This window comes from Etheostoma spectabile, chromosome 16 (assembly GCF_008692095.1).
Source record: "Etheostoma spectabile isolate EspeVRDwgs_2016 chromosome 16, UIUC_Espe_1.0, whole genome shotgun sequence".
In the NCBI taxonomy this organism is placed as follows: domain Eukaryota; kingdom Metazoa; phylum Chordata; class Actinopteri; order Perciformes; family Percidae; genus Etheostoma; species Etheostoma spectabile.
In genome coordinates, this window is record NC_045748.1 from 20,328,191 (window position 1) to 20,353,655 (window position 25,465).

The 25,465-nt window shown below is 39.1% G+C and overlaps 1 protein-coding gene and 1 long non-coding RNA gene across 5 annotated transcripts in view; one reads left to right on the top strand and one right to left on the bottom strand.

The window, feature by feature from the left end:
• wdr7 (WD repeat domain 7) overlaps positions 1 to 20,195 on the top strand; it is a 158,254-nt gene extending 138,059 nt beyond the window's left edge. For 3 of the 4 annotated variants that reach the window (XM_032539997.1, XM_032540000.1, XM_032539999.1), the window contains 5 exons: positions 2,334 to 2,483; positions 2,744 to 2,826; positions 4,709 to 4,808; positions 13,954 to 14,058; positions 18,257 to 18,766. In XM_032539997.1, the coding sequence (XP_032395888.1) occupies positions 2,334 to 2,483; positions 2,744 to 2,826; positions 4,709 to 4,808; positions 13,954 to 14,058; positions 18,257 to 18,460 (642 nt within the window). In that variant the 3' untranslated portion in view covers positions 18,461 to 18,766. Of the gene's footprint in view, positions 1 to 2,333; positions 2,484 to 2,743; positions 2,827 to 4,708; positions 4,809 to 13,953; positions 14,059 to 18,256; positions 18,767 to 20,185 lie in introns of those variants that run through there. The other variant, XM_032539998.1, reaches the window with a different exon arrangement.
• Positions 20,196 to 21,785: 1,590 nt separating this feature from the next.
• LOC116704477 (uncharacterized) lies at positions 21,786 to 22,152 on the bottom strand. Its single transcript, XR_004335690.1, has 2 exons — positions 22,041 to 22,152; positions 21,786 to 21,986 (listed from the first exon to the last, which is right to left on the bottom strand). It is a non-coding gene; the product is annotated as an uncharacterized LOC116704477 (long non-coding RNA).
• Between the last annotated feature and the right edge of the window lie 3,313 nt (positions 22,153 to 25,465).

Here is a 25,465-nt window from a genome sequence, read left to right on the forward strand (position 1 = left end):
ATAGATTACTAGTTACTGTCATTTGAGACTAATTAGTTATATTACAATATAATGTCTCTGAATTGTAATGCTTTAGCTACTTTTGTGTTCTTTTGAGTTACTTTCACCTTAATAACCGCACAAGTATAACTTGGCTTGTGAATTTCACCAGGAGACTTAATGTCTCATCTTTATCCACTTACAGCCTACATCATCATTTATATATAATAGTTTGCATTATTGATTTGAATCGGCAAAAGAGTCTAACTAAAGCTATGAAATAAATACTGAGGTAAAACAAAAGCCGTTACTTGACTCTGAATTGTAGTGGATTAGAACTGTAAAGTAGGAGAAAATTAAAATACTCAATAGTATAGTAGGACTACTTTCCACTGCTGATAAAATGTAATGTTATTAGTGTAAAAAGCCTAAACAATAATTTCTGACATGTTTTGGGGCACTATCTTGCGCAGCCCAAAGCCCAACGCAAGTGTCTTTGCTAATTACTTGCTAGCTAATGCTAGACCGACGCAGTTGTCAATTTCCCATCCAGCGCCAACATTTTTAAAATAGCAAATGCACCTGCGCCCATGGGCGTGCTGGTCTTACAGGGAGGTGTGTTCAGGTGCATTCTTGGCACACAAACATGCAAAAGATCCATCCATCTTCCATCCATACATATAAAAATATGACGGTGCAAATCCGCCATCATAACAGCAATGCTCCAAGTTACAACCGTGCCTGGCTTTTAAAGGGAATGGGAGAAGACACTCTGATTGGTTTATTGCATGTTACGCCCAAATTACACCTATAAATTAATGAAGACACTAGTAATGGACTCTAGAAACGATATGCAATATAAATAATACAAAATTGGCCTACAATAGAGATTTGAATGATATTGCACTATTGCGATAATTCCTTTGGTAAAGTCTCTGCAAGTAGTGTACCGGAATTTTATATATCTGCAACATTATGTTGTATAATTACAGTTTTGCACAATAAATGTTCTCAAAACTACATACTATGTTACTTTTTTTTTTTTTTTGTGAACAATTTTTTATTATTTTTCCAATCATCAATTCAGTCATATATCCATCCGACTACACCGTCGGCATATCACCATCAATAACAAACTAAATACATAATTAACAGTAGACAATAAAAATTCTTTGAAAAAAAAAAAAATACATTTAGCAATTTGGTTTTACTTTAAGTATATGTAACCTGTTCTGAAATGGTTCTATTGTGATATATATCATTATCGCAAGAGGCTGCATGGATTTTAGGCCATATCACCAATCCCTAGAAGACACCAAGTACAACCCTTTTGAACCATGCACCTGGCGCTCAGACCCTGTTTTCCGCCGTCAAACTAGCAAAAGTGGCTTTGGATGAGCCCTAAACGTACCTGCGCCTTGCGCTTCACGCCGTGCGCTTAGACCGTTAAAATAGGAACCTATATCTGACACGGCTGTCCGCTCATGTACCGTTACCTGTTAAGAGACAGGTGTCTGGAACCTACCATCTCTGGCTCTGATTAGGGGAACAGAGATGAGACAGGACAGCACCTTGCTTCAACGCAGCACAATAACTCCTGAAAATAATGGGAGATTGTCCATCTCGTAAACATGGCTGTCTCTGCAGTCATATCAACCATTGAATTGCAGCAACAGGAACACTTTTTGTGTTTTGCGATGTTTATGAATTCTTAAAAAACAAAACACCATTAAATGTGGGGTTAAATTGCATTATAACTCGTGTTACTGAGATTGTAATGGGTATAACATTACCAAAATTGTGTGAGCAATGTGTTAGATTACTGTGTTACAGCAAAAAAGAATAATTACTGCAATTGCATTACTCCCAATACTGACAGGTTAAGTGACAAGCAATTGTTGTCATTGTCACTTAACCTGTCAATTATTTTCTTGATTTTGTTGATAGTTGTTTGGTCTATCAAAATTTAGAAAATAATGAGAAATATCTGAGTGTTTCCCAAAGCCCAAGATGATGTCCTCATATGTCTAATTTTGTCTACAACTCAAAGATATTCAGTTAACTGTCACAGAGGAGTGAATACATAAAAAAAAAAATCACATTTAAGAAGCTGGTATTAGAGAATTTTAACTTTATTTCATAAAAAGAAATCACTCAAACTGATTATCAAAGTAGTTGGTGATTAATTGAATAGCTGACAACTATTCAGTTAATCAATTAATCTTTCAAACAACATACTAAGCTAAACATTGTCTAACATGTTATCACAGATAACATGTAACATTGTCTGTGTCATGTCTTTCATATATGCTTTCTCCATTAATAACAAATGTATACGTCTGTTTGTTTTCCAGGTTCATCGGTACAACGCAGCTCAGGCAAACTCTCAGTCTCAGCAGAACGTTCACACCACCACTCTGGCCAGAGCCAAGACTGAGATACTGCGAGTGATTGACATCCTGATAGAGAAAATGCCTGGCGACGTTGTGGATCTGCTGGTCGAGGTAAACATATGACATATTACATATGACATGTTATACTAACTACTACTTACTACTTATTATGAAGATGGCATTCACCACAATACCAGTAAAACAATCCACTTGCATAAGGCTTTTAGAAACAGTTACCAACATCTGTGAAAAATGTTGAATTCATTTTCCATAGCTACAATACAAAATTTCCAAAAACAACATTATGGGAAATATCATCACCTCCTTCTATTCCTCCTCTTCTCCTTTTCTCCGCCCCTCCTCTTCTTCAGGTGATGGATATTATCATGTACTGTATTGAAGGGTCTCTGGTGAAGAAGAAAGGACTGCAGGAATGTTTCCCTGCTATTTGCAGGTAAGTGTGTGTCTCTGGGCCAACAAGCCCCAGGGGCGGGCCTAGAAGGGGGGGGACCAAATCTATTGGCCTAGAGTGCTTTCAATCTGTCAATTGGGATTCCTTTGGATCCGAGTACTGTTACTTGGCTGCCTGTTCTGCCAATTTTTCCAGCTCTTGTCACATGATTAACTAATGTTTCCATGATGACTATCCAAAATTCTGATACAATTGAACCAGTGCTGGAATTTTTTATTTTTTATTTTTTGTGCAGACTGATCTTATAGAAAATGTATATTATATAACAACTTGAACTTCTTATGCGTGGAAAAACAATGAAATATAATTCTTGGTGCTGCCTGCTTTCATGTCTCTCAGGTCCAATGAGTTTAACAAAAACAAAGTGACATTTTCAAGAAACTAGACATGCCAATCTTTGATTGAACCTTTGCCCTAGCCTGAGCCACAAGGGAAGCTTCTGCTTGGGTACCCCTTACTGGCTGTCAGAAAGAGACATCAGCAAAAGGCAGACCCCTTTCTTAAATATCCTCACTGAAGTGATCACTCTGTACTTGGTGAGCACCAGCACCAGCAGCAACTAGTTCTCTAGACAGGAGAGCAGCAGCCAAAAAAACAGCCTTGTGGTAAGGAATCACTGACAGGACAATGTGGGAAGCGGCATGCGGTTATATTAATTAAGGCCTCTTGGTTTGTGGCCAGCTCTAGCTCTTGGCTGCCCATAAATATAATGACTTGAACATACCCAATGTGATCTTTTCAACTAGACAGTGTTTGATTAAGCCTCATACAAAAAAAGCCTTTGCCCAAATCAGAGCCACAAGTGAAGCTCTGACCCCCTGCTTTGGAATCCCCTACTGGCTGTCAGAAAGACATGTCAGCAAAAGGTTAGTCTATATCGACGACATTCAACTTCCAGGATTGTTCAGGTGCCTCCGCTGGATGTCCGCTGGATGTCCCTCTTTTTAGGCCGGATGTCCATCACCTTCCGCTTTCTGCATTGGTATTCTAAACTCCGGCCCTTTTCTGAGGACTATGGTTAACTGCTCCTCAGATCTCTGCAGGGTAAATCCAGACATCTTAACAACATTGGCAGCCCAGATGACATTGTTTACTGCCGTTAGCTATGTAGCTGCTACAGTTAGCAGTGGACACTAATAGAATATAGCAGCATTTTATACAGTAAAAAATTGCAAATAAAGGCTTTTAAACTGCATACTACATTAACAAAAATTGTTTTAGGAGTAATGTGACTTAGAATTTGGGAGAATTTAACAATACTGGCAGCCAAGATGACATTTAATTGCCGTTAGCATGTAGTTACACGCAACAATGTTAACAACGCTGTGGCTTAAAAAAACACTCCAGTCCTGCCTTCCTGGAATGAGATAACCAATCATAGAAGGCAGACTTAGAGTTGTGTAATACTAATTCAAGGGTAGAAAAAAATGAAACGGAGCGTTCAGAATAATTGGAAAGCTGAACATTTTAGCTCACAGGGATTTTTCTAAAATATGTTTACCTCATTATTTAAGGGTAGGAATCTGTTTGGGCCACAGGGGACTAAATCGTGACCTTTTTTTTAGAGTAACAACCCATTTAAAATCAAGTTTGTCACTCTGCTAATTAACCGTTGGGGCTTTTATAGAAAGTACATTTTAAGATGTCAGTTTATCTCTATGCAATCATAATTTCTATTACTGCTTAGCTGATATACTGTTGGAAAGTTGTTTCTTTTGGGTTTTAGTTTTATTGGAACGAATGCTAACACAGCGCGAGTGTTAATTCTTTGTCTTTGGATATGTTCCTGTTTCTTTTTTCTTTTCTAGATGATGCCCAGTTGAATGTTAATGTGTTAACTTGGGTTTGTTGTCCACTTGTTCAGGTTCTACATGGTTGGTTACTGTGACCGCAGTCACCGCATCGCTGTTGGAGCTCGCCAGGGTTCAGTGGCCCTCTACGATGTCCGTACCGGAAAATGCCAGGTACATTAAAAACTCTAATATCTAATTAGATCTGTTGTTTGATCACAACAGGAAGAAAAAGCAGAGTCAAGCTTTCGCCTGCTCTTCCAGTTTTTCCCCATTCATCCAGCCATCCATTTTTACCTATCTTTTTTCACACATTCATCTCTGTTCATCTCTTGCTTAATCATTCATCCATCCATCTGATGAACTGATCATCTACTGTGTATCCTCCTCTTCTCCCTCATCTTTTTTACAGTCTATCATCAAACATCCATCATTTGATTCATCTGTCCAACTCACCTGTCCAATTGTTTCTTTCCTTTCTTTAAATTTTTCTGGCCATCCATAAAAAGGATGTATCACATCTAATGACAGGAGAGCAGTAACAATAGGTTTAAAAAAAAGGGAAAATTACGAGAAAATAAAGAATAAAGAGGGAAGCAGGAGGGTATTGCCTTAACGTGTTTTTCTCTCTCAGTGTTTGATTAATGATGAAGCAATGACTCTCTTATCACATTATTTTAGTCTTTGAACACACTTATGTTTTATTGTATGTGAGATTGTTTAGTGTATGTGTTTGTGTGTGTTACTTGCCTTTGTTTGTGTGTATTTCTGTGCGTGTGCATGTGCGTGTGTTGGTAATTTGCTGTGTATTGATTTGCAGTAACCTGAACAGTCTAGTCTGGTGCAGGGGGTCATTTATATCTGATAACAGCACTGGCCCATGTTCACCCGACATTTTGTGTGTGTGTGTGTGTGTGTGTGTGTGTGTGTGTGTTTGTGGTGCGGGCGGTGTAAAGACAGAACACCTTTTCCTTTGAGTGTTAATTCAGTAATTAACAGTTAATTGATAATGGCATTGTGGAAGCAAACAGTTTAAACCGTCTGTTGTGTGTGTGTGTGTGTGTGTGTGTGTGTGTGTGTGTGTGTGTGTGTGTGTGTGTGTCTGTCTGTCTGTCTGTTCGTGCATGGGTGCGTACGTGTGTGTGTGCGCACAGGCCCGTGCATGTACGAGTTTTTGCTGTAACCATTTCAGGCATTTCATTTCAAATGTACAGTACGATAATACTATCTTCTTCATTAATAGGGCTGGATATCTCTTTTATATTGATTCTGGTACTCCTTGGTACTTACTGAAAGGTTTTTTAACTATTGGCCAATTATTTTAACACAAAAGAAACCAAATTATGTTGGAATCAACATTTTTACGATCTTTTGCTTCCATAAAACGTCAAAAATGAGGACCATTCTATTAACAACAGACACAATTACAGTGGTTAGTGCATAGCAACTCACTATTCTCAACAGTTTGCTCTTTTGGAAGTTGTGCTAAAAGTAGGACCTTATTTATCTGTCATTTTCTTATTATACAGTATGTATGTATGAAAGTGTGTATATAATATAGTATATATATATAATATATATATATATATATATATATTATATATATATATTATATTTTATTGTTATCAATTTATTTTAGTATCAATACATTGATATAATATAACATTTACATGTTCAATAAACTATACTAACTGCATGGCTTTAGGCAGACAAAGTCAGTTGGTCGGTCCACTACATTAGTTCAGAGTGAAATATATAAAAACTATTAGATGGATTGCATAATTTTGTCCAGACATCCATGGTCTCCAGGGTAGTTTCTACTGACTATTTGATCCCTTGATTTTTTTCTGGTGTTGCCACAAGATTGATAGGTCTGTTCAAAGTAAATAATGTAATACTGTTGGGAACAGTGTTAGACTTGTAATTGTAATTCTGTTACTTCAGAATAATATGACTCAAGTAAAGTAAAAGTTGTCATCCAAATAATTACTTGAGTAGAGTAAAAGTACTTGATGAAAATACTACTCAAGTAGTGAGTAACTGTTGAGTAACGTCTGATTTATTTCTTAATACAGCATCAATCAGACAGACAAAAATACAAAATACATATTAGGCAAATTATAGTATCATATCCATCATAAATAATTAAAATTTTATTAATTCACAAATAGCTTAAGTGAGAGACTTGTCACATTAAATTGTGTGCTACTGCATGTGCAAAACATACGTTACATACAGTATGTATGCTAAAAGACAAAGATCCACCCATCCACAGCAGAAACTAAAACTACCGCAACGTCTCTTCAGGTTAGATGTTGAGTTGTTGAGCGCTCACATGTCCGTTTGTTTTGGTCGACACAGAAGACCCGAATGATGTAGCGGCTGTTTCCACTTTTCCTAAAAGGTAACCATCGTTCACTATGAGGCCGGGGGTTCCTCCACGTCTGTTGCCTTGGCGACATTCTTTGTTTTGCTACGACTGTAGACTAACACGTCCCGCCCATAGATATATACGTCTATGGCCCCGCCGCTGAGAACGAGTATGGTCACTGACTGCACAACGCCGTTTGTTGGTGGAACACAGTCCCGTGGTAGAGCCTTAAGCGGAAGACTCTCTCTCTGTCAAAATAAACATTAAAATGAGACGTACGCTGGGGTAAAAACAATGACGCTTAGAATACCAAAGAGGTAAAAAGAAGTACACGCTCCTTGTACCTATGTACGGGTATAAGAGTACAGTTTCTTCTTCCACTAATCTACTCAAGTACAAGTAAAAGTATAGTGATTTAAAACTACTCCTAGAAGTACAATTTTTTCAAAAACTACTCAAGTAAATGTAACGCAGTAAATGTAACCGTTACTACCCACCTCTGATGATAGGTTAAAGAAGGAACAGAGTATGTAACATAGGGGATAGAAGAGGGGAGAAAGGGGAGATGACTATGTGTGTGCGTGTGTACGTGCATATGCACGTTTGTCCAACTGTAGCTAGCTAGTCCCTGCATGACCATCTGCCACAGCTTTGATCAGCCTCCGTGAACAGCCCTTTGTAAGCTGCATCACTGTGTGTGTGTGTGTGTGTGTGTGTGTGTGTGTGTGTTGTGGTGTGTGTGTGTGTGTGTGTGTGTGTGTCTCCATCCAGCTGCTTGCTCTGCTTCTTTAATAGACTCTACTGAGTCTACTAATTGAACACAAAGAAACAAACTGATCGTGCTCTCTGTCTGCATCTGTTTCTTTCTGTAATCACTCACACCATGGAAAACACTCTGCAACTAAAAGCTGTAGCTCTGCCTCACAGTTAACACCTCCCGCTGCACAGCCCACCAGTGTAGCTGGCCATACACTAAATAATCGCTTAAGATTAGGGCTGTGACGATAACCTCATCACCGCAATACCGGGTTACAGGTTACAGGAGAACAGATATTGTGTGATATGAAACACGATAAAAGCAATAGTCATTGTGTAGTTATCCTCTTCAACTGTCTTATCTATCGTACTTTCAAGAGTTTATGAAGAGAAAAAACATAAGTTGCTCGTTATTGGATGAATCCATTGAGCTGAGGTGGATGTGGACACATCAACGTTAACGCTGCAGTGTTTGCCATTGCACATTAGCCTAGCAGCTAGTGCAGTTTCCTTCTGCTTATGGCTTAATTCCAACAAAACAGCACAGTTGAATTTTATCCTGCATTCACGTTTGTAGTTGGCTATATTAGAGAGAGCAACAAGTTAGCGGGCTGACAAGTCGCACCTTCTGCTCTTTGTCTGCTTAGCTGAAAACCCCCAATTTCCACCTGCTCCGCTGCGTGACGGCTCTGTGCGCCGCCGTCCGTCAATACCCACCAGGTCCGGATTTGTTGCGGAATGGCTGCGGCCATGACTGACAGCTGAAGTCTCAAGGACCAACAAGATCTTGCGAATTCATGTAGAATAGAACCACAAAACCAACAACAGTTTGTTTCCATCTAGAGGAGTAGAAAGGAAACAACTCTGTGCTATGTTTTCTAGGTGTAGTGCAGGGAGATATGATCTGCTGTGAACACGCTCTATTTTATTTGGAATATTGTTATATTTAAAGATTTTTTGGGGGGGCCTTTTTCCCTTCATTACAGTTTATAGGCATGAAAGAGGGAGAGAGAGATGGGGGATGACACGCAGCAAAGGGCCGCAGGTCAGATTTGAACCCTGAGCCCCTACCTGGGGCGAATACTCTTACTGTGTAAGCTAGAGGCCACCCCTTTATTTTGGAAAGTAACTGGATGTTTTCATTTTTTGACTTCCTGTCCCGCTCTGCTGTGTGCTGAATGCTGCGGAGCTCCTCGGCATCTGGCAAAAATAGAAGCTCTGCGTATCTGTTCCAGAGGGCTGCAGGTTGCCGGAGCTGTGTTATCTTACTATCAGCAACATCCAGCGCATCAGAAAAGCCTACGCACGGCTATGCCTCAACCCCTCATCAAACTTAGAAATCCCCCTTTAGGATTGTTAGTTTAAGGGCTTGCCCATTAGCAGACCTACCACAAAAGGAACTTCTAATATCGATATTTATTTGGGTCTTTGAGTTAACAAAAATAATAAAATTCTTAAAACTGGAAACAGAAGTTCCTCTAACTGCACAACATAATGAATCTGCATTGGAAGCATTCCTAATAAAAGCCAGCAAACTCAGTTAACTGTACAGTTACTACAGTGCTATCTCTACGTGATTGTGAGCAACGTTAAATTTACCTATACAAACAAACATTTGTTTAGCTGTAATTATACTTCTGTTGGTTTGCACTGCTAGCATTCCCTGACGGAACCAACAGCCATAAATGTTGCATTTACTGTACTCAGTTGTTAGCATTTTTAGAATACTATATTTAAACCAAGCAACTTCTGAAACAGATAGAACATTTCTGAATACGCTTTAAATAATGCTGACCGAAACTACGATTCGTATACACAACATACATACTAATTTTACATTTATAGTTGTCCATCCACTGAATTCTCACTTCCTGTTTGTTTGTGCTGTTCTGTGTGGCGTTAACTGGACAAGCTTACACACATCCAGCTGCTTTTGTATTGTCAGTATCTGTATTTTTTAAGTACTATTTGTACACTGTTACTAGCTGTTGTTAGCATCCCCTTATTGAAATAGCTTTACACTGCTAGGGTGTGTAATTGTCAGCTGCAACCTGCAAGCAGGTACCGGGGTGCTGTTCAAGGAGTATAAGGCAGGCCAATGCTAAAAAGTGGCTAAACAGTTGCTGTAGCTCTCTTCACAACAAGCCAGACACATGTTGGTTCTTTGGAACAGGCGTTTATTGCTTTGCATCTGTCCTTAGGCTAATGCATCCACGTCACACATCCACGTCAAGGTACATATTGCGCTTGGCGTGAATGTAAATAAAGCTTTACATGTAAGACAAGATACCTCGTTGGATGCTTGTCCCGAAAAGCGGTCCTTGAAAGTGCTTTACTGTTTGCTTTGGCCAGTGTAACTCCAACTTAACCCACCGATCAGCGTAACATACGCTCATGCTAGACTTCCCTGGGTCCATTAACAAATTCTGTTGCAGCGGAAACCACAACAGGGAACTTTTGTTCAGAGAAAAACAAAACACAATAGACAAAATCTAACTATTACATCTACAGTACTTTTACATTAAACACGTTTTCTATTTATTGAGCGCATAAGTCCATAAATATAAACCATATATTTACTATGTGCATTAATTATGGGTCATAACATTTCACATATTTAAACAGCACTTACAGGTGCTTTAATGCACTTTTGTTTTTATGCTTTGGGCTGAGACTCCTTCCTGCAGTGCACACTGCCAGGATCTTCTCCAGCTTTGGCTGATGGGGCCTATGTTACGTTATGCAGCTCAATATAACAAACACATAGGTAGAAAGTGTTTGAATATGCAATGAGTTTTTGTGAGTTTTAAACCCCAAAAACATCTTGCAGAAACATCAAAATTGAATACACAATATGTGATGCAACTTTCTGTGAAAACACCTTTTGTATTGGTTAACATAGAGGAGGCGGGACTTTAGAGCTGTCCGTCTTAGTCACGGAGGATGGCAATAAGATGGAATGAGCCTTCTGTATGACACACACACACACACACACACACACACACACACACACACACACACAGTCGAGTCCCCCAGGCGTCAGGTGTATTGAAGTACAGAGTGCTGTAAATGGTTTCAGTGTGCTTCACTGCTCTCTGATAGGCTGATTGATTTGGTAGGCAGTCCACCGTGACACGCACTCACGCAAGCACACACACACACACATACACACACACGCACAAATCTAAATATATATGAAAGCATCAATATTTGATGCACATTTAAACTGGTCTACTCTGCAACCGGTTTCTCTCTCTATACACATTTCTATTCCCTTTATTTGTCATTTGATAATTCATAATAAATTCATTACATTTTCATGGTTATGTCTTTAAATTCATAAAAATACATATAGTTAATTAACATATAGTTAGTTAAGCAGATGTAACTCAGGTAGTAAAACAGGTTAGTGAATCCCCAGCTCCACATGTCTAATTGTGCCAGAGTAAAACAATAAACCCCAGATGCATTTTCCAAATGAATGTAATGAATACAGTTTCAAAAGACATTTGAAGTTCAGTCATCTAGATCTTAAAAAGTAGTCGGGGTCATCTTTAATTCTCATCAGCTTAAAGATTATTTGGTTTGAGCCGTCCACTCTGTTGGCCTTTTGATCATTTTGCTTTTAACGACCTTAGTGATGGTAAATGTGATTTGGGATCTCGCTAAAAAGACAATAATGGAGGAGAAAGAATGATAAAGATGAAGGACAGAAAGAAGGTTTAAAAAAAATGGATTGTAAAGAGGTGAGAGAGGTAGGAAAGAAAGAGAGGTGGACCTGAATATAGGCTGGAAAGCAATCCAAAAAAATCAGCTTTTTCTCAGCCAATAATGCTGATGATAATAGGATTTCCCCTAAAAGGAAGAGAGAAAGAGAACAAATTAAAATGATGGGATTTTCATTTCATTGTGCTATTATTATTTTTCTGCTTTAATCGCCACAGAGGGGTTATTATTTCATGGTCTGGATGCCTGAGGCAACACATCTTAATCTTATCCGGAGTTTGTAATACCAGTCACAGGGAGAGGCGGGGTGGGGATTTCTGGGATGGCGTTTATTGCGTTACACACCCTTCATCTGGTGGGACTGTTTATTGTGTTACACACGGCATAACGCCGCTTTATTTTGTCCCCTGAGTTCTGGAGGCGAATGGCAGCATCTGTTGGGCCAGAAGCTGCCCCTCATCTGATGGAATTACCTCGTCCAACCCAAACACTTACTGTCAAAGAAAATCTGGGCAGCGCGACGGCAAAACAAGTTTTTCTGAGATGCCTCGATGAAATTTCAACGAAGACCAAAATTTCTTCTTTTTTTTAATCTTTATTAAAGGATTTATTGAAGTCAGGGTTTGAACCGCGAGCTGATGCTGCTTCAGTAGATTCATCAGTAAGAGGAACTGTGTGGAAAACTCAGCGTTTGCTGTCCTTTGCTTCATGGGTGATAAGGAACAATATGAAGTTGGTCGAGATACGTTTTTTTTTTATAAAACCACTTTGATACTGTAAAGAGACTGTAATAGAATGTTTTTCATCTGTGAAAAGGTTCAATAATACCTCATTAACTGTGTTACACTTCATAATCTGATGAAATTCTATTACCATTTGGGACCATACGAGCAGCACACACACCCATGTAAATCTTTTTATTGCATAGTGTTTGTCAAAAATGAGCCCCTAACACAAAAGCTAAGCATGGGAACCTTAGAGCATTATAACACTATAGTTATAACAAAGTCATATGCCAGACAGGACATTTGTATTACTTAAAGGGAAACCAGAGGAAATTAGTTTGCATTACGCCAAATAAATAACGCAGCAAGACTTCAAATGCTAGATGGAAAGTCACAGTCCTTTAGGTTCATTGTGTGCTACAGCAGTGTGTGCTGGCGGAGAGACCAGCAGCAGTATGTGCAAAGCCAGCGGTTACAAGACTGAAAAGACAAATCATAACTGAACTTGATATGTCAGGGCGGGACTGTATTTAGAAGCAGTACTTGGATGTACTGAAACATATAAAAAATAAAAATCCAGAGCACTAGTTAACTTCGTTTATCATTTCAGGTCCTTTATAATATTCCTAAAAAGTCCTTATTGTGACTTAGTACATATCTGATAGGGTTTAGTGGTTTACAGTGAGTTTAATACAATCATTACTTCACTAAGTATTTGTATTTATACCTCACACCATATTTTGTTTTTATTGATCATGTAGTGACATATGTTGTAGCTACTCAGTGAGTTTACACATCAAGTTTATAATCTTTCAGGATAATGGTACAGGTGACTCTTGTTATGTGCATGCTGTCCAGACAACAGCGGGTGTTGGCAAAATATTTCTAACACCCATATCAGGATCGATACACTGCTGTGGTGTTATTGGTTGTTGCCAACAGTTTACTGCAGTGACTCTAAAGGCCGTGTAGTTTACATTAGGGCGGTGAACAGAGTCATGTCTTCATTCTGGTTTTTGGATGTGACATGTTAGCAGTGTGGTAAGCACACAAATGTGTGAGTTGGGACTGATGATGCCTGTCTGTCTGTCCATCTACTGTACCTAGGGATGTGAATGATAAACCATTAACTGACAATAAGAATTGTGACCACTTAATAATATCAGTTAAACAGTTAAAACAGTAATATTAAACAAAAATAAAAAGTTAGTTAAACAACTTTTGGAATGTAAAAGAAAAATAACATTAGGCTGAACAGCGATCAGTTTTATCTAAACACATTTGTTTTCATTTCTATTTTCATACAAAGCACTGTAGTAGCTGCAATTACATAATTAACATATGTGCTGATTTAATCTTAGTTGTAGCAGTAGTACTGTATCATAGTAGTACATTGGGTTTAAAGTTGCTGCTGTTGCATTAGTATTTGGTTATTTTCCGTTCCTAGGGACTGTTTCTTTGGTAAAAAGTATTTCCAATGAAAACTGGGTTTTTTTGTATCATGTATTCATTTTATTCTGAAGATTGTGATGTACATCACATCACTCTTTGCAAGCAGGGAGCTTCTTTGTTTTTATTCTTTGGGAATTGTTTACTGGAGTTGAGCCTGATTTTTATTACAAACCCAGTACAATTCCGAGGAACCAGTTTGTACATGCGTTTTCACTAAGTTACATCAGTTTAGCTGCTGTAAAAATTGGTTCATTTGGTTTAATGATGCTGTTTCACTTTCCCACTCCAGAACATCCATGGTCATAAGGGTCCTATCACGGCAGTGTCGTTCGCCCCTGATGGCCGTTACCTGGCAACGTACTCAAATGCTGACAGCCACATCTCCTTCTGGCAGGTGAATCACTCACTCACTCACTCACTCACTCACTCACTCACTCACTCTCACACAAACACACACATACACACACACACACACACACACACACACAGACACACAGAGTCATAAATACAGATACATACAGTCTTAAATGTTTAGTCTTTAGGCCTTAGAAAGTTTTAAGTTCAGCCATCAATTCAATTCAGTTTTATTTATAGTATCAATTCATCACAAACAGAGTTATCTCAAGACACTTTACAGATAGAGTAGCTCTAGACCACACTCTATAATTTACAAGGACTCAACAATTCTAGTATTTCCCTCCGGAGAAAGCCTTTAGTGCGACAGTGCCGAGGAAAAACTCCTTTTAGGAAGAAACCTCGGACGGACCCAGGCTCTTTGAAGGCGTCATGTGTGATGAACAGTGGTAATAAAAGTCACAATAAAGATAATGGAACTATGACGAGAAATAAAAGTTTGTAGTAGTTTATGGCATAGCAGGGCATTACAGGGCACAGCAGGACGTAGCAGGGCAGGACCACAGCAACAGCTGCAAACATGATTTTGGAACCTCCCTGATCCAAGGAAACATGCTCGGGGGGGAAAAGAACATAAGGACTCCAGGGAACTCCATAGAGCTAGGTTAGTAATAAGCATTTCTGGGACATGGATGCAAATGGAAAGAGAGAGGAGAGAGGAGCTCAGTGTGTCAAAGGAAGTCCCTCGGCAGTCTAAAACTATAACACCATACCGTAATTACTCAAATAAAGACCGGTAGTCATTTAAAAGCCGGGCCTCTGATAGTGGCCCGGGCGTGGTCAACACGGACAAATAAAGGCCGGCCTCAAATTAAGGCCAGGGAAAATTTAATGTGGATAATGTTGTAAGTGCCTTTCATATAATGTGCATTCAAGTTTATCGTAATGTACATTTCTACCAATTTAATTTGTTAATTAATTAATTAATAATTTGTGTTTAGCAGATTCAACAATACATTCATGCTTTGTTTTTCTGGGTTATGGTAAAGTATTATTGTCTTACTGGTATTTGAGTCAATGCGGCTGTATGTGTTACTCAGCCAAGTAAAAAAAAAGAGTTTTAAAGTATGCGGAGGAAAACTCGGGTAAAAAAGCTGCGAGACATTTTGACATTGACCCCAAGAGGATCCGATACTGAAAGAAACACAAGGATGAGCCGACGAGATGAGCTGACAAGAGCAGAGCACGGCTAGCTAGCTGGAGATGGGAGTAAAATTGTTAGCCCGGAACTAGAAACAAAGCTAGCTAGCTAGAGGTGGGAGGACAAGAGTTAGCCTGGAGCTAGAAACAAAGCTAGCTAGCTGGAGGTGGGAAGACAAGAGTTAGCCTGGAGCTAGAAACAAAGCTAGCTAGCTGGAGGTGGGAAGACAAGAGTTAGCCTGGAGCTAGAAACAAAGCTACCTAGCTACCATCTGTAATATTAATCAGATACTGGTGTAACTACTGTAAGATCTCATCGTAATCTACCAGCAGTACTGTAGTACCTGTAATTGACAGAAATACCCTGTTCATTTACAGGGTTCAAACTGACACAGTGGTGGTGTTTGATTATTTTTGTCCCAAATTGGCTTTTTTTAAAAGGTTGATTTAAAACAATTATACTAGAAATAAAAGCCTGCTTCTAATAGATACCTGCTTCAAATAAAAGCTAGGTAACTTCTAGAGTTCAGGTAAATAAAGGTCCTGGCTTTTATTTGAGGAATTACGGAAATTACGAGCTGGTGCAAGGCAGACCTGAACCAGCTCTGTACAGGTTGGTAGATGAGTCTGAGGACTATGAAGAGAGGCAGAGAAGAGAAGGGGTGCCGTGTCTGCAGCTATGCACCCTCCCCCGCCGGTCTAGGCAAGCGAGAAAATGTCATCAATGGTGACACTTATTCTGCTTTGGTTAACAGTTGCTGTTGATGTTGTTGTGATCTTTTCCTTCTCCTAGTTTTGAAGTTGGTCTGAATGAAATTCCAGCGGATTTTTTAGGTGCCTTGTTTCTCCAAGCATTAGGATCGTTGGTGTGCTGGCAGAGGGAAGCATCTGTTCACACCTGAGGTCCTCATTCAGACTGTGGTATTGCAGTTTCGAACATGTAACAGTGCTGACAATGGCAGTATAGCCATAAAGGAAAAGTCAGAGGAGGACAGTAATTGATTTAAATCAGTCAAACTTTAAACTCATCTTACCAGCTCTGGTATTTTGGTGTTAAAAAGAATTATCCGCAGTTTGGCAGCTGAACCAAAACTAAAGAAATCCACTATGAAAAGTAGATTTATAATGAGTAACTTGTGTTGTGTGTATTTAGCAGCTGTGTAGTAAACCCACCCACACCAGTACAAATACATTACTACTGAGATGTATCAGATCTAAACTGACTTACATTTTTGGGATTAGAGAAAGATTTGTTTAAATTAAAATTGCAACTGAAACATTTAGAAAAACACCTTTGTTTTTTACCCGTCAAATAAACATTTGCAATAATGTGCATATTGTGCACTGTTGGTCATAAAAGTGTTCTCTTTTTTTAATCTTTTGTTTATCATATGCTGTACATTCAAAAACAGAATAAATTGCAAATCAAAGTTCCAGTGCACAAAATAAATATGAACATAAGCAATAACATAAAGTCAGCAGACCAATCACACATGTAAATGATAAACACGTATACACAGACAGACACACATGTTGTAGCTTCTTCCCAGAACTGTTATTTTGAATGAAAGGTCTTTACGACCTCTGACACGACTGTCTGCATGACACCCCCCCCCCCCCCCCCCCCCCCCCCCCCCCCCCCCCCCCCCCCCCCCCCCCCCCCCCACACACACACACACACCACACACACACACACACACACAAACACACACTAATGGCATTACTGTAAGCATAAACCGCTGCTAGCGCGCCGGCAAGACGGCTGCTGTGGTAATGAGCTGGCAGACGCTCTGTCGGTGTGTGTGTGTGTGTTGTGTGTGTTGTGTGTGTGTGTGTGTGTGTGTGTGTGAGTGAGAGAGAGCAAGAGAGAGAGAGAGAGAGTGATAGGGGCGGTGTTGTCTCAGGAAACGATAGAGTTTCTACTTTGTTTTTCCTAACACACACACACACACACACACACACACACACACACACACACAGTCTAACTGTGTGCCTTCTTCTACACAAGCATCACAGGTTAATATCAATGTTTCCTCAGAGAGTTCAGGACTATCATCACTAACAGGAACTGGTGATAAGGGTCTTCTTTCCAAAATGTTCAATAACTTATTTTACACAAGTATTACAAGTAAGACAATGGAGTTTGTATAGAATAAATGCTAACAATCAATGGAATAGGAAAGATAAAGCAGGTAAAAACTGAAGCACAGGAAAGTTTCAGCTCTGATTACACAGATACAAAGAATATCTTTGTGGCTAAGTATAAATTATCTTTTATTTAGTTTTTAGTTTTACTATGAACAATTATAACCAAATTAACAAGTTATAAAGTGGGAGAGTTTCCTGGTTTCACAAGTTTGTTTTCCCAGTTTGATCTCCTCAATGTTCTCCAACATACAACACACAGGAGTGTCCTGGATAATCTCACCATTCCATGTTTACAATATGACCAGAGCAGTTTCAATTATTTTAACTTAGTTTCAGAGCAATCATTTTCTTCCTGTCAGTTTGCTATGGTGGATAGCTCTAAATACTACCATCCCCATGAGATGGAAAAGAAAACGCCCAGTTTTGATACAGATCTGGAGCAAATTCAGAATACTACAAATTATTATTGCAGTTAGGAACAAAACATGTCACCAGAGTTACTGAATTCATTCAAAACCGATCCAGAAGTGAGCTGATTTAAACTGCTAAATGTTTGAGCAGGTTTCTAAGAGTAATCTTGAGCTGTTATCACCATTAGCATTATCAATTTTGATCATTTTATTTTTTTTAAACCCATTTTAAATGCAAAATATTATTTTTATTTATTTAATTTCATATTTTTATTTTATTTTTTAATTTATTTTCATTTCATATTTTTATTTATTTTTTTGGTTTAACTTAATATATCAATATTATAACACATTTTCTAATTTAGGTTTGTCCAGTTTGAGTTTGAAAATGAATGAATTTAGATGTTGGTAAGTGTAATTTGTAATGTATAATGTACATAAGTGTTATCTGCAGCTTTGTGTGTTTCTTGTTCTCCTCAGATGAACACCAGTCTGCTGGGCAGCATCGGGATGCTGAACTCGGCCCCTCAGCTCCGCTGCATTAAGACCTACCAGGTCCCTCCTGTGCAGCCAGCGTCCCCGGGCTCCCAGAACCACCTGAAGCTCGCCCGCCTCATCTGGACCTCCAACCGCAACGTCATCTTGATGGCCCACGACGGCAAGGAGCACCGCTTCATGGTCTAAACCAGATGTGTATCTCCAGCCGAGCCCTTGTTGTTGTCTGTAATGGTCAGTGGTCACTTTAGTTTTAGTTTCAAATATGTATCCTGAGCTGCTGAGTCTACACTCTAAAAACAAGCAAGGCTGACGGTAATGGCTCAAGTGGTTCCTTTCCCTGTTTGTCTTGTAAAAAAACAAAAAACACATTTTATGTGGAAAAAACCCAAGGAAAAAGTAAAAACCCAGCTCAGGTCCAGGATTTGGACTGGAGGAATATTGTGTTTTTTATCTTCCATAGTGATCATTGTGAAACTCACTCTGTAATTTATTAAAAAGCTGTGATAGAAGGCTTGTTTACATTATGATTTGCGTCACTGTATTTGTTTAGTTAAAACCTTCTTTTCATTCCTATTTATTTGCTGTTTTTGCTGGATGTCACAGATCCACTTTATCACCAACTTGTTGCAGCCATTTTGTATCCCAACTGTTGCTGTTTTTTAAATTCAGCCTTTGGCTTGCTCCCATTTGGCTGCCCTCCTAGTTTATATTTTATTTCAGTGCTAAATAAGATCCTCTTTTTTAAATGTGCAGTTATTTTTGGATTGACTTTGCAGAAACTGACTGGAATATGGATTTAACATAGGGACTCAAAATAAATCAATCTTGGCTCCATTTTCTTTTCTCTATATTAAAGTTTGTATCAGAATCAAGAAATGAAACACCCTAGAGTGAATTTCTTTAGTTTTCATTTCTGAAATAAATTATTTATGTAGACTTGAAAGACTTGTTTCAAGACTTTTAAGTAAATTATCTGCTGCTTTCTTGAAGGCGTTGGTACTCTCCATCCTCTGTAAGACAAGTACACACTTAACATTCACAAATGTGGGTGTGTGTGTGTGTGGTGGTGTGTGGTGTGTGTGGGTGTGTGGTGGGTGTGGGTGGTGGGGTGTGTGTGTGTATCCGTCGATCATGGTTGCAGCGCTGCGTGCGCGCGCGTGCACGCACGCGTGTGTGCGCGCACGCGGTGGGTGGTGTTGTGCGCGCGTGTGTATGCACGTGTGTGAGAGACAGTTCTTTGGTGTTTGCTTTTACTTTTGTAACACCTTCAAGGATTTTCCACCCTCTGAGCTTCACGCAATGTGTGTGTGTGTGTGTGTGTGTGTGTGTGTGTGTGTGGGTGTGTGTGTGTGTGTGTGTGTGTGGGTTGGTGTGTGTGTGGTGTGGTGTGTGTGTGTGTGTGTATACACCCAAGTGTATTTTCATTTCAGACTGCTTGTCCTAAAAGCACGATCACAGTAAATCTTTAGAAACTGGAGGTGCAGCATTACTCACTGCATATATAAAAAGCAACAAAAAAAAGCATTTTAGTTATATTTTAAGGGTAATAGCAACATTGTATACAGACGTGCTCAAATTTGTTGGTACCCCTCCCACAAAAACGAAGAATGCACAATTTTCTCTGAATAACTTGAAACGGACAAAAGTAATTGGCATCCACCATTTTATTCCATATTTAATAGAAATCAGACTTTGCTTTTGATTTTTTTATCAACATAATATTGTAAATAAGAGAAACAAATGAAATGGCATGGACAAAATGATGGGAACCGCTAACCTAATATTTTGTTGCACAACCTTTAGAGGCAATCACTGCAATCAACGTTTTCTGTAGCTCTCAATGAGACTTCTGCACCTGTTAACAGGTAGTTTGGCCCACTCTTCCTGAGCAAACTGCTCCAGCTGTCTCAGGTTTGATGGGTGCCTTCTCCAGACTGCAAGTTTCAGGTCTTTCCATAGATGTTCGATAGGATTCAAATCAGGACTCATAGAAGGCCACTTCAGAATAGTCCAATGTTTTGTTCCTATCCATTCTTGGGTGCTTTTAGCTGTGTGTTTTGGGTCATTATCCTGTTGGAAGACCCATGACCTGCGACTGAGACAGAGCTTTCTGACACTGGGCAGTACGTTTCGCTCCAGAATGCCTTGATAGTCTTGAGATTTCATTGTGCCCTGCACAGATTCAAGGCACCCTGTGCCAGGCGCAGCAAAGCAGCCCCAAACATAACCGAGCCTCCTCCATGTTTCACTGTAGGTATGGTGTTCTTTTCTTTGAAGCTTCATTTTTTCGTCTGTGAACATAGAGCTATGTGACTTGCCAAAAAGCTCCAGTTTTGACTCATCTGTCCAAAGGACATTCTCCCAGAAGGATTGTGGCTTGTCAATATGCATTTTAGAAATTCCAGTCTGGCTTTTTTAGTTTTTTCTTTCAAAAGTGGAGTCCTCCTGGGTCTTCCATGGAGCCCACTTTCGCTCAAAAAGCGACGGATGGTGCGATCAGAAACTGACGTACCTTCACCTTGGAGTTCAGCTTGTATCTTTGGCAGTTATCCTTGGTTCTTTTTCTACCATTCGCACTATCCTTCTGTTCAATCTGGGGTCGATTTTCTCTCTTGCGGCCACGCCCAGGGAGGTGGCTACAGTTCCATGGACCTTAAACTTCTTTAATATTTGCAACTGTTGTCACAGGAACATCAAGCTGCTTGGAGATGGTTTGTTGAGCCTTTACCTTTACCATGCTTGTCTATTATTTCTTTTTGATCTCCTCGAAAACTCTCCTTTGCTTTCTCTGGTCCATGTTCAGTGTGGTGCACACATGATACCAACAGCACAGTGACTACTTTTCTCCATTTAAATAGGCTGAATGACTGATTACAAGATTGGAGACATGTGTGATACTAATTAAAGAAACTAATTAGTTTGAAATATCACATAATCCAATATTTTATCTTTTCAAGGGGTACCAACAAATGTGTCCAGGCCATTTTAGAATATCTTTGTAGAATAAGCAATAATTCATCTCTTTTCACAGCTTCTACTTATCCTATGACATACCAAAGGCATGCAAGTATACATGATAAAATAGCTTTTAATTTCATCACTTTTCAGGAGGAATGAAGCATTATTTCAATGAGCTGTAAGGGTACCAACAAATTTGAGCACGTCTGTAATTTTGCAAAAGGGGTTCTGGGATACACACGCTAACTCAGTTTAGTTCTTGAGTTTAGATTCTATGGCTCCTTAGTAACTGGTCTGTTTGGTCAAAAACAAAAACAATCATATTTTTTATGATTATCTTTCAATTTTTCTTTAAAAACTCTTTCTTTTCTTGATTTCACTTTGCGTTGAGTCTAAACCCAACATCAGTTTGGAGTCACTTTTGGCTATCAAGTGGTTTATTTATCTATCAATTTAGTTTATTCAGCCCTTCTCTGTTTTATTACTATACAGATTCCATGGCTCCCTTTGGCTACATGTTGGTTCAAGTTCCCAAGTGGATGTTTTCTTTTTATCCAATGATTGTGGGTCATGTCACTCAATTCTTCTGGCTTTGCTGGAATCGCTCACGGTATTAAAACTGTACTAGAGTTTTGTATGTTTGAAGGAAAAAAACAGCTTTCACCTTTCTTGCCTCGTTTGGGAATTGTGTGTTTGTTTGCAGATGACAACGCTTTACATTTCACTGATAGATGTCGAGACTTTTTGTCTTTTCCTGCTTTTCTTTTTTGTTCATCCTGCTCCAAATGTGTATGTGTACAGAATGTACCATCAGATCTGCTGTCTAATGTAATCTGGTTATCTTGTGTTTGAGCTTGGATCCTCTTTGGTGTATTTGCTGTGGCTAACGTGACTGTCTGCCTGGCACTGACTGCTTCTTCAAATGAGTGAATTTACCTGTTTAAGTCAGTTTAAAACTTTATATTCAGGAGTAAATTGTAAAAGTCACAGTATTCTATTTACATCTTTAGGTGTTTGATGAAGATCTTGACTTAATGGGACACATTTACAGTTATATTAACATTAATCTTCTTTAATCTTTTTTAAATGAAAACGGCGTCTGTTCTCTTAAATGTTGCAGACATTCCTTATTCCATAACTTACAATAAGTAGTTTGTTATCCTGGAGCTTACCATATCCATTGCTTCTTATAATTTAGCAGTAATGCTTTAGCTGCGTGATCTTTTAAAAGAGAAGTTAAAAATCTTGTTTTTGTGACCTCCAGTCATCTTCTCACCTTGCTTCAGTGATGTAGAAGTGTCCTCAGCGATGTGTCCTTACACCCTGAGATCATGGGTCGGGGTCAATCATTCGACCTCTGGCTTGGATGTTTTCCAGCTTGACTCTTATTTATGGATGGAAAAACATTTTGCACATTATACCTTAACTGTTGATCAGGACCTTCTTTTTTTAAATGTCTCTATTTTAATGCCCAGAAATATATGCAGAAAGAGAAATATATATACATATATGATATTTATAGAGTGACGGCTTTCTGTCAGAATTGGACAGAATTTAGATTTTGACTTTTGTGCATCTTGGTAGCCACTGGCATGTTTGAAGAATTTGGCACACGTGAATTTGACAAGACACTTTAATAGCTTTAATTCTATATTTTTCACTCTTCCTTCTCCCTCCTTTCTTCCCCTTACTTTCTCTTCCCCTTCTTCTGTCTCCTGTCAGTTTCATTAGTGCTGTCAGAAAGCTTCTAACACTGTTACACACCTGTAAACTTGAGCGTGTCAAAGCTTTTCACAAGTTCTTCCTCTCTTAAAAAAAAAAAATACAGCATCTCGTCAGACGAGTTTCTGAAAACACACACACACACACACACACACACACACACACACACACACACACACACACACACACACACACACACACACGTCAAATCCAGCAAGTCAAGACAGCTTTGAGATCTTAATCTTTGGTTTTCCCCATCACTCTTAACAGTTTGAGAAAATATGTTTTTGCCAGCCTCTCTGGGGATGAAAGGTGAGAAAAATAAAGAAGGCAGAGAGGAAGAGTGGAAGAGTAAGTAACAAGTACGGAAGATCAGGTCATGCATCCAGAAAAAGAAGGTTCTTTGGTGAGGGTAGTGAACCGAAATGTCCAAAAGAACCTTCTAGTTTTTCTTCAAATGCAGGAAAGAAAACATGGTGCAAAAGTGAAAACGTCTCCAAAAACTCCAATACATTCGTTGTGTGGCGCTGTTCTGTGACTTGAATATAAAAAGGATAAATATGACAGAGCAGTTTTACAATTTAGGTCCTTTCATTGCTTTGATTTTTTTTTTTTCTTCTCAACAACAGATTTTCCTCAGTTTTAATGTCTATTGTGCAATGATCGTGTTCTAAAACAAAAAATGTCTGCTTACTTAGTTTCACCATTCAGTTCTGAATTTCACACTAAATGTAATCAGCCAGTTTTTTCATTACTTTTGTTTTGGTTATTTATTGTTATACAATAAACTCAATCTAGATATTTAAGAGTGTGTGTGTGTGATGTAGTGCATGTACTATATGAGCTTCTCTTGATGTAACACAGAGCAGGTTGAATCTACATGTTGAAATGTGTTGACTTTGTGTCCAATAAAGATGAAAATGAGAGGGTGTTGGTTATCTGTGCTCTTGTTTTATGCTCCCTATTCATTTCTTAAACTTAAGCTTGGTTTGTATTTACCTCCATGAAGAAGGTGAAGACTGAAACGTTTTATTAAGTAAATAAACCGGCAGTAAGAGAGACAGTTTAGCAGTTTGTCATTCACGCCTGCAGAGATGTATTTCCTGTAATTTGATAACACTTTTATTTAAAGTTAAAATCTGTCACATTTCAGTCCTGAGGTGTCCTGCCAAATGGTTAAGACACGCCATATAAATTGTATGTCCCCAGTTTAATTCCAGCAGGAACCTTTTTTGCATGATCTACCCGTTTCTCTGTATGTAACTTAAAGGTCCCATGGCATGAACATTCCACTTTATGAGGTTGTTTAACATTAATATGAGTTCACCCAGTGGCTAGAAATGGGTGTCTGGCTTTGACAAAATGAAAGCTCAAATGGGCCAATCTGGAATATTGCCCCTTATGACCTCATTAGGGGCAAGATTCCAGATTGGCCCATCTGTTACCTCCCCTTTCTCTGCTTTGCCCGCCCATGAGAATTTGGCCCACCCATGAGAGAGAGAGACAGCATGGCTTTCAAAAGAGCAAAGTGGCAGTTGGTCAAGGCCACACCCCCAGCCTTCACCTTGTCCCCCCTTCCTCAATAGCTACAGACTCAGAAATTACACATACTAAGGAAAGCTCATTGTAGGTTGTAATTCTGCCCCAAGGCTGAATTTTTGGAAAGAGACTTCAGATACAGTATTAGGGGACCACTAAGGTCTATATAAAGAGACTTCAGATACAGTATTAGGGGACCACTAAGGGTATATAAAGAGACTTCAGATACAGTATTAGGGGACCACTAAATCTATACAAAAAAGACTTCAGATACAGTATTAGGGACCACTAAGGTCTAAGGGGACGATATGATTAGATTAGGTGATTAATGTGATTGTTAGTAGAATGTGAGGATGTGATCTCTTAATGGATGCCTTCTAGGCCGAGAAAAGCCAGAAAATGTGTTTTTGACTCATGTGGATGAAAGACACCAAATCCCAGAATGCACTTGTTTGGTGCTCCAAGAGTCCACTCCGAAGCCACGCCTACCGCTTACACACATAGACGACAGTGGCGCATTCAACTCTACTGTGTTTTTATTGTCATTTCAACCATACACACCAAACAACGTTTCACTGTGTCTCAATAATGTTACACACTTTAAATATATAAAAACAACCCTATACAAAACAGGAAAGATTTAGTGCACACACATTATAGGCTTTGTAAAGTTCAGCTAACACATTGGTAGCATTAGCGCTTGGAATGTTGTAGTCCAGTCTGTTATCTAATGATTAGACACTTGCAAGCAGGATTGATCGGACAGGTGGCCGGCTAGCGTTAGCAAAACCAGCAAAACCCTAGACAGGCTTAGAAAATGTCCAAAACTATGCGGTCAGGGGCCTCACCCACACACAGACCTGACAGCACATCACCCCAACCCTCATCCACCTTCAGTGGCTCCCAGTTAAGTCCTGCATCAAATATAAAATCCTCCTTCTCACCTACAAATCCCTCTCCGACCTCCTCCAT